At 34.4% G+C, this 10,568-nt stretch overlaps 1 protein-coding gene across 1 annotated transcript in view; it reads left to right on the forward strand.

Moving 5' to 3' along the window:
* ANKRD26 (ankyrin repeat domain 26) overlaps positions 1 to 10,568 on the forward strand; it is a gene marked incomplete at its 3' end in the record, with an annotated part of 135,094 nt that overhangs the window by 53,592 nt on the left and 70,934 nt on the right. Inside the window, 6 exon segments of the mRNA XM_006871686.1 lie at positions 966 to 1,166; positions 3,205 to 3,330; positions 3,599 to 3,660; positions 5,451 to 5,544; positions 7,050 to 7,148; positions 7,854 to 7,979. Of these exon segments, the coding sequence (XP_006871748.1) occupies positions 966 to 1,166; positions 3,205 to 3,330; positions 3,599 to 3,660; positions 5,451 to 5,544; positions 7,050 to 7,148; positions 7,854 to 7,979 (708 nt within the window).

Raw genomic sequence — 10,568 nt, forward strand, 5'->3', positions numbered from 1 at the left:
GTATTTAAAAATAATACGCTAAACTGTTATAAATTTTTTTCTTTTATTATTAAGAAAATGATCTAATGGATATCATCATGTCAGTATTGTTAAGTGTCACTGACTCGGTTCTGACTCATAGCGACCCTGCATAGGGTTTCCAAAGAGCGGTTGGTGAGCTTGAACTGCTGACCTTGTGGTTCAAACTGATTTTGCAGTCTAGCACATTAACCCACAGTGCCACATAAGGATATCATCATAGTTATATTACAAATTAGAGGCAAGGGGAGTTACATTTTCGGAATGCCTGTGATGTCTCAGGAGTCCTGATATGGTGCTGTGGGTTAATGTGCTGGACTACAAAGTTGGTTTGAACTGCAAGGTCAGCGGTTCAAGCTCACCAGCTGCTCCTCGGAAACCCTTTACCGGGTCGTTATGAGTCAGAACTGAGTCAACAGCACTTAACAACAACAACAACATGATGTCTCAATCCTAACCTCATAAGAAGATGTAGGTTTATAAGTGGCAGAACTGGGATTTGGATTCACATCTGAATGACTCCCAAACCTGTACCCCTTATGTTAAATCATACTGTTGTTGCTGTTAAGTGCCATTAAGTCTGTTCCTACTCATAGTGACACAGTATAGGGTTTCCGAGGACCAGCTGGTGAGTTTGAACTGCTGACCTTGTAGTTCAAACTGCCCTTGTAGTCTTGCACTTATAGCGCCACACCAGAAGTCCTAGATCATATACTAATGGTGAATATCACAGATATTTTATCAACATTAATAGCTGTTACTAAAAAAAAAAAAATATTTTTTTTTTCTAGAAAGTTCCAAAGCCAAATTTAAAAATGTTAATGACGGCTTCTCAGCAATCCAGGAAAAATCGTAAGCTATTTGAAGAATTCCCATTTTTGGCTTTTTCACTAATTGAAAATTATAGCTATTTTCATATACTCTTTTCTTTGCTTTTACTTTATTAGAAAATGCTAGCATTGTGAGTCCAGAAAATAGAACCTTATTTGAGGATAATAATTATGATACTCAAGATGGAGACGTGGTTGAAAGTCTTTCTAAGCCATCATTCAGAATCCAGGACTTTTCTCATCCTGCTTATCCATCACCTGCCCCTCCTTTAAAACCTTCCTTGAATTTTTCAGCATTCCCTGATGTCACAAAGGTAAGTGTTGTTTTGCTTTACCTTTTTTCCTATGCTTTTCTACATGCTGTTTCCCCATCCTCATAATTGTATATCATCTTAAAGATGATGAAGACTTTAGATAGAAACGGAAGGCTTGAAGATCCAAATAGAAAACTGTTGTAATAACTAGTAGAGTTCTATTTACAGAATTGAGATTTATATAAAAGTTGGTGGGCCTAAACAATTCTTAGGTATGCCATTATGGAAGGAAAGAATTAGAAAGCAGCTCCCAAACCCCTCAAAACCAGCTAGATGAACATGTAGCTGAGGAGGAGGTGATGAGGTAAAGGGGAAAACTGATTTAAGAAGAGCAAGATGAATATAAAAGCTGAATGAGAGAACCAAGCTGAGAGAAATTAAAACCACAAATGAAAAAAAAAATTGAATGAAAACAGCAGTTCTTTGTATTGTAAAGTATGATAGAAATTCTTTCAAATGAAAATTAAGTTAAGAAAATCAGGTAATGAAAAAATACTCTTCTGAAAGTCTTAACAGTTGATTTTTGTCAAGCGCTGTAAGGAAATTTAATTCTTTTAAGTTTGGTAATTATTATTTTCAATTTAGTAAAACTTGTATTCATAGTTAATGCAAAATGAAATCTATTTTAGGACTTAAAAGATTTATTATGAATTGTGTATTCTTGGCCTTTCTGTTTTTTATTTTTTCTAACTTAACTGTCTTATTGATTGCTATATTCTGGTAGGTGTTTTAGAGTATTTTGAGAAAAAAGAGAAATAAGCAAATAAATGTTTTATTCAGTGGGCTTATTTCCTTCAAAAATAAAATTTAATTTTAATCATATACATTTGTATCAATTACATGAGAATTGGTGTTTTTGAATTAAATTTTTTCATTAAACTTAAAATGTATTTTATCACAATTTCTAAGAAATGGATATTTGTATAAATTCATAAAATAATTTTATATCCTTGAACAAGATGTTGAAAAATCTAATTAAAAAATTACTTCCCATTTTTTCCCCCTGCTCTTGTTTTAATATTAAAAATTTCAGAGTTCTGTTTAGCTTTGGAGGAGTCCTTGGTTCCAGCTCACCAGCCACTCATAGGAAACCCTATACAGGGTCACTATGGGTCAGAACTGGTTCGATGGTACTTAAACAACAACATTTAGCTTTGGGAGGCCTGGTGTGGCACTGTGGGATAAGCACTGGACTGCTAACTGCAATGTTGGTGGCTCCAACCCACCAGGCACTCCTTGGAAACCCTATATAGGGTCGCTATGAGTCGGAATTGACTTGACAGCCCTTAACAGCAGTAGCCTCTATTAAGGAGGCCTAGTGGCGCAGTGGGCTAGCATTGGGTTGCTAAATGAAAGGTCAGAGGTTTGAACCCATCAGTCACTTCATGAGAGAAGGATGTCTACTTCTGTGAACATTGAAAGCCTCAAAGACCTTCTGGAACATTTCTACTCTGCCCTACAGGTTTGCTATGAGTTACAATGGATGGCAATGAGTTTTGGTGCCCCTAATGCGATGTGGGAAGGAGCTCTGGTAGCATAGTGGTTACAAATCGGGCTGCGAACCGCAAGGTCAGCAGTTTGAAACTACCAGCTGCTCCGCGGGAGAAAGATGAGACTTTTTGCTCCTGTAAAGTTTTACAGTCTCGGAAACCCTGTACAGGGTCTCTGTGTCAGAACCGACTTGACGGCACTCAACAACAACAATGGGATCTGGGAGTCCTGTTGTTGCGCTGTAGGATAAGCACTGGACTGCTAACTGCAAGGTTGGTGGTTCACACCACTAGCTGCTCCTCAGAAGCCCCTTACAGGGTTGCTATGAGTCAGAACCACCTTGATGATGCTTTAACAACAACAATAGTGGGATATGAGTTGTAATGGACTCCATGGCAGTGGGTTTGGCTTTGGTTTTGGGGCTAGGATTTAGGACAAAAACTTTATTATTTATGTTTCACTGTTTGTTCTTGCTGACTGATTGAATGATAGAGTAGGTGCATGAATATGTTTTCTAATGTTGGCTTTTGTTTGTTTTCAATTATAGGAAGGAGCAACAAAGCCAGCAATTGCAAAAAGAGATAACGACATTGATGTTATTCAAAGTGCTCAAATAGAGCAAACAAATAATGACAATTTGACTTATGTTGATGGAACACACAAAAATAATAGAATCCGTAAGTTAGTGAATATCTGAAAATTTTTCTGTGCTTAAAGTGCTTCTAAAAAGAATTTAAGTGAAAATATATCCATCCAAATATATTTCATTTAAATAATTTTCTTTAACTTTTTTTATGTGTATCTTGGCTATTACCAATAATTTTTTCTAAAAACTGCTTCAGCTCAAATGATTTTTTGTCACTTTTACTTTATTGAAAAATTCATGAATGGAGATAGACTTGTAATAAATGGTATTATTAATGCATCTATAACTACATTTTATAGATATGATGTCAGCATTAGGATTAGGAGAAGAGGAAGATACAGAATCACCTTGGGATTCAGAGGTACTGTCTATTATTTTATTAAAAACGTGTAAGACTAGATGCTTTGACTTTGCTTTCTCAGATCTGCATATGCCCTTAAGGAGTTATTTCCTTATTTTGTCAACTTGTGACTTACTGTTGTTGTTGGAGGGTTTCGACTAATAGTGACCCTGTATAGAATTTCTGAGGCACAGCTGGTAAGTTTGAACTGCCGACCTTGCGATTCACACCAACCTTGCAGTCCAGTGCTTTATCCCACAGCACCACTCCAGGACTGCTAAGTACAATACTGTTGCCAAGTACAGTTCTAATTTTCAGGATTCACTTAACGAAGCCAGACTATTGTGCAAAAAACTGTGGTTTGGAAGCTATCTTGAACCACTGTGGGCTCTGGAAGTAAGTTTATCTAAAGATCAGAGAATTATTTCACATCAGTCTATGACCACATGCATTGTTTTATGGGTAAAAGAGTGAGTGAGATTCAGAGAGAAACAGTTTGTACTATAGTTTTTTTTTTTTCAATTACTTAGAACTTGCAAAGGTAATATCTGGGGCTTGAAAGTATTCAAGTAGATGTGCTAGGAATATTTTAGGGAAAGGAAAAGCCTAAGAATATTAATATGTTTGATTACAGTTAAAAAAAAATTGGTTAGTTGTGTTTTAATAACTTTTGGATAGTTGTTTAGAATGCATTGAGAGCCTATTGAGCATGCTTGTAATAATGTAAGTATAAAGTAATGATGACCTATATACTAAGGTAACTACTATGGAAGGAGATATCTCTTAGATATTAGATGCTGCATAGTGAGTGGTACAAGCATTATATTTGAAGTCCAAAGACATGTTACCATCTTGGTTTATCACTTACTAGCTATGGGATTTTAGAAAAAAATATAATTTAACCTGTTCAAATGTCAGTTAACTGATTTATAAACTTGGTACTAATTGTGGTAACAAATGTGAAGATATTTTGTGAACCATGCGGCTACTTCATACTCTTAAGCACTAGATGATTCATAGTTTGAGTCCACTAGCTGCTCTGTGGGAGAAAGATGAGACTTTGTGGTTCCGCAAAGATTTAAAGCCTTAGAAACCCTACACAGGGTCGCTATGAGTTGGAACTGACTCGATGGTACTTAACAACAACAACAACAACATTTAAATATAACCTGAAGAAAAGAATTTCTTATTCATCATCATTATATTCAACTATTTTTTTCTTTCAGTAATAATTTTATAGAAAAATTTTGTCATAAAGCACTAGCCTAGTTAAAAAAAAACAGGTTTGTACAAGCTCTTTTTACCCAAATCAGGGAATGTGCAAAATGTTCTGTTTGTGTTCGGCATATCATAACGTGAAGTTCCCTACCCTGCCAGGCATTGTATTAAAAAAAAATTCTGTCATCTAGAACTATTTAAAGTGTTTAGTGCTAAGTGTACTTAATTAATAATTTTGTTCAAATGCCTATTCTTCAAAATGTCCTTTTATTTTTAGTGGGAATGCAGAATATAATTAACTGATCTAAAGTTAGTTCCTTATTTAAATAGGTACATAAATTAGTATTTTATGTATGAATACACAGAGAGGTGAAGGGGAAAATTGAGCCTTTCATGATCAATTTATAGAGTCAGTTAGCTAAAGAAGATAAAAGGCTTGGTCTGGAAAGCCAAGATGATGAGGTGGTGTTCAGTGCATGCCTCTCTTATTTTTAAGTCTAATTGATTTTAAAATGGGAACTCTCTGAAATTGGCTAAGTCTTTGTGCAACTCATTATTGATATTAATTTAACAGAGTGATATTAATTTCACAGAGTGTGTCTGAGAGTCTTCCACAGAAGTATGCTGGTCCTTTATCTGGAGCTGCAAATGAAAAAGGAGAAAATATAATAAATGGGCAAGTAGAAGGTAAAACTGCATTTTATAAAACATCATTTGATAGAATGTGCATGTAAACCTAAGTACTGATACATGCTAATATCCATAAGAAAATGTACAGTAAGAAGGAAGAAGCAAAATTGGAAATAAGTTGTAGATGATAGAGAAGGTGTCAGTAGCAGATTAAAATAAGAAAGCCACTAAGGAGCAAAATTACTCATTTCAAAACACATTATAATTAAAGAAAAGCTAGTAATTAAAGAAGATAAAGGAGTGAAAGAGGGAATGAAGAATAGGAGAGATATGTATTGAAAAGTGAGGAGATTATGTCAAAAAATGATGTATTTGTCTTTTCTAAATTGATTAAAATAAATTCTACAGCTAAAAAAAGAAGAAGAATGGGAGAGATAGAGAGTACAGGGAGTAAATGAAGTAAAAAGAAGCTAGGGGTATTTAGTGAAAGGTGGTAAGATTAAAATGATTCTTTAGAAAAAGGAGGAAGAGAATATTTGAAATGTGGACAGAATGTAAAGTGAGATTCCAATTCTAAAACTTGTCAGAGAAGTAGAGAAATAACTACCCACACTGTCTTTCTCACTATGGGAAGACATTAAGAACTGAGGCTTGATCATGCAGAACTGTTTTTATCTACCTTGGAATAAGTGTAGGAGGATGTGGTCAGCTGTAAGTGTATATTACAGTGTTGCTGCTTCATAGACCAATAGAAGAACATTGAAAGAAAAAGACCAAAGCTTCACAAATAGTAATGAATCACCTGGGACCTTGTTAAATGTTCAGATTTTGATTCAGTAAGACTGGGATTCTTTGTTATTTCTAACAAGCTCTCAGATGGTGCCGATCCTGCTAGTCCTCAGACCACACTGAGTTTGCAAGGATGTAGGCATCCCTTTAAGATTTCTGGAAGAAGAGTCATAGGAAAGGCATTTTATTTCTGAGCATGTTTATAGGTGGTGGGGAAAGAGCAAATGAGATGCAAGGTGACTGCTGCTAGACAAAGATGAAAGAAGAAGCGGTAGGGATAATTCATACAAAGAATGCAGAGACATGACCTGTGAAGAGCAAGAATGGTGACTGAGGGAGGAAGGAAAGAAAGAAATCAGCTGAAACTTGAGATGAGATGGTTGCTGCTCCAGAGAGTGCTGTGAGCCAGGTGGAGTGCTACAATTGGATCACACCTCAGCCACTCATTTCAACACATGTGGTGCATTGATGTGAGTTATTCAAATGAGATTCATTTGAATATTGAAGCTCTTCTTATTGGTTTGTTCAGACAGCTTTTTCATAAAAATCTTTTCAGAAACCAGCATGAAATACCAAACCAAACCAAAATAATTTTGGAAGCAAAAGAAATTATAGAGTTCATTCCTAAATACTAAAATTGTTATTTTCCATAAATATTGTACTGTTTTTTGAAAATGAAAGGTTATTCATACTGAATAATAGTGTAAATATTTTTTTTCCCTTTTTGATAACCTAATTTCAATATTGAAAGTTTATTATACATTATTTCTTAGATGTGTTTTATATACCTTCTTGCATGAGTGGATCAAGAAACTTTAAGATGGCTAAACTAGAGGATACAAGAAATGTAGGCATACCAGTAGCCCACATGGGTATGGAAAAAAAAAAAAGAATATTTCTATTAACTACTATTCTACAAGTGTATATCTGAACCGATCAATTCAGAACATTTTTTTACTTGAATAAGAAATGAATTATGCATTTAGCTAAACTGCCATCAGGACTGTATTCTTCCTAAATTACAGGACAAATTGAAGAACATGATAAATACTTGTAGGATAATGGTATAAATGATTATGATTTATTTCATTAAAGATATGTTCTTGCATTGTACCATCAGCTTTGGCATTTATCCTCTCAGGGTCATGATTTGCTCTTCTGATTAAAGATCACTTTTCTTCCCATCAATCAGCATGTTCACATTGGTATATGTATATTTTTTATTTCAGTTATAGTTATTGGAAACATAACCTCACTTTTGAAATCTTTACTGCATGTTTTATCAAGCCTATATTCCTATTGTTTCTTCAGTATTTTAAAATGGATTCACATTTCTTTCATGCTGCTGTTATAACAACAATAAAAAACAGTAACATAAAACCATATGAATTAACATTTCTGAAGCCAAGCATGAGGATTCAGCTTGATACTAATTGTGCATGAATGTGTGTGGTTGGCTTGTTATGTTTATATGCAATTGATTGTATGTCCCTTTGTTTTGCAGATTCTTCTGAGAAATATTCTCAGTTGAAGGTAATAACTGTTGCATAATTTTTATCTTTAGTTATTAACTACAGATTATATGAAATGTACCTTATTTATTAATCGTCCTGTTTCAAAGCCCATTCAGTCTACCACTGAAATGAAAGATCCTTCTCCTGAGAGAACAGTAGGAATCAAGAATATACAAACATGTAAATCAGGTAAAGTTTGCATGATAAATTAACTCTGGAAATAGTACGTTACACTATTGGAAATGTTCAGTCTTCATGTTTCTAATGTATTTCGTTTTTTGAAATTTTAGTTGAAGCCTTTGACAAATAGTGCAAATGCTGTTTTTGTTCACCATGTTTGAAACAAAGATAATTATAAAAATTTAAAAACGACAAGTTTTAACACAGATATTTCTTTTTGTGTGCTTTGTATCCCTAAATCAACCTTTGTTAATTCCTATGATTCTTAGGATTCACATAGGTTAATAATGGAATTCTTTTAGATTTTTTCTTGTATTTACAAATGCTTATTAGAATTCTGATCCTTTCCTAGCACAAACCTTACTTGCTCATGTGTCAGTTGTATTTAAACTTGAATCATTTCTTCTGCATATGTTTATACTGATGATCTCTAGCCAACCAGATATTCTCATTAGCAGACTCTGTGTATAGGGTGTGTGTGTGTGTGTGTGTGAGGTGTGTATATGTTTAGTGTCTGTTACCTTTATTGAAAATGGGGAAAGACATGAATCATTCCTTAATAAATATTTAATAAGTACAATTTTGAAAACAGTGATTCTAAAACTTTTCAGCTTTAGGATCCCTTTACACTATTAAATATTACTGAGGATTATAGAGAGCTTTTGTTTAAGTAAGTTGTATATGCTGATATTTAGCATATTAGAAATTAAAACTGAAAAATCAGACATACAAGCATGCATGATCACACATTCCACTAGTTATTAGAGTATGATGTTATTACATTTCATGTCATCTCTGGAAAACTCCAAGGTACACTTAGAAGAGAATTAGAGTTAAAATGACAAATAATATCGTAGTATTGTTATGAAAACATTTTCACTTCTTGTTCCCTAAATAGATCTTGGAACTTAGAGATCCTCAGATCATACTTTAGAACCACTTTTTTTGTGCTCTGTGTGGCACATACAGTTTTTGCTTGACTACTAACTAATGGTTTGGTAGTTTGAATCCACCCCAGGGGCATAGAGGCAAGGCCTAGTGGTCTACTTTGCAAAGATTACCTTGGAGCACAGTTTTACTCTGACACATGTGGGCTCTCCATGAGTTGGAATCAACTGGAAGGCAACAAACAGGCTTTGTTTTTAAAACCATATATAAGGTTCATGGATATAAAGTGATAAAGGTGCCCTTGAAAATGGCATTTAAAATTTCCCCCCCTTTTTTTTTTTCACTTGTCTTACAAGTTTGAATATGATAATATATTTTTCTTTTCCAAAAAGCAAACAGTATGTTTGTTCATTTCCTGTGTCATGGCAACTCAGTAGTAGTCTTTGGAGCTCGTGTCTACCTGGACTTACCCCATCTTTACATAGAGACATTTAGGTCACTTAAAGCTCTCCATTCTCACATAAAGCTATGGTGCTTATCCAAGTCTCCAGTATGATACTCTGAAGCTATTTGTATATTGAAGAAAGATCATTTCGTTTTAATGAAAGTAGGTTTTTCACATTCCTTAAAAAATTTTTTTAACTCATGTGTGTAGAACATGTACAATATGCTCTACCACAGTTATAGTTGTGTTTGCAGGAAAGGCATACAAATATCCTCTTTCAAACTCTAAGGTTATTTTTGCATATATAAATATATACCACGCTTCCTCCCTTACCCATTCAGTCTATGTCTCCATCCACGTATGTGTGCACAGAACACTGTTGTTCCAAGGTTGTGTATACATCACTGTTTACCTCTAGCTCCTTTAACTTATGCATATCTCCCTGTGTCTTCACCTATCATCATTATTCTTCTTAGGCATAAATTTTTTTTTTTTTTTTACAATTTAATTAAAATATATTCAGTAATACTACAAGGAAGAAGGTAGTCAAAAGTTGCGTCTCAGAGAATCCACTCAGTACATTAAATAATAAAAAATAATTAGCATAATGCTAGTTTATGTGGATTTTACAACTGTCTGAAAAATAGCTATTCGCTTGACACAAGGCAGTTAGACATTATTTTCATTTATAGTTTTAATCAGCTAAGCAAATCCTTTCCTGTTTGCCTTACACAGTACAAAACAACTTCACTTCAGCATATGACAATTACTATAAACTTCTAATTTTGTTGTTGTTGTTAGGTACCATCGAGTCAGTACCAACTCACACAGTGACCCTATGCACAACAGAACAAAACACTGCCTGGTCCTAAGCCAAACTCACAATTGTTGCTACACTTGAGCTCACAGCTGCATCCACTGTGCCAGTCCATCTCATTGGGGGTCTTCCTCTGTTTAACTGACCTCCACTTTACCAAGCACAATGTCCTTCTCCAGGATTGGTCCCTTCTGATACTATGTCCAAAGTATGAGAGACAAAATCTGGCCATCCTGGCTTCTAAGGAACATTCAGACTGTACTTCTTTTAAACACAGACTTGTTCATTCTTTTGGCAGTCAATGGTACTTTTTTTTTTTTAATTTTTTAAACGTTTTTATTGTGAATTGAGTGAAATTTTACAGGGCAGATATCAGTATTACGTTCAACAAATCATGTATTTTGCTTCATTGCAATGATTATAATCCCCTCCATGTACCATCAGTTAA

This window comes from Chrysochloris asiatica, unplaced genomic scaffold (genome assembly GCF_000296735.1).
Source record: "Chrysochloris asiatica unplaced genomic scaffold, ChrAsi1.0 scaffold00172, whole genome shotgun sequence".
Taxonomy (NCBI): Eukaryota; Metazoa; Chordata; class Mammalia; order Afrosoricida; family Chrysochloridae; genus Chrysochloris; species Chrysochloris asiatica.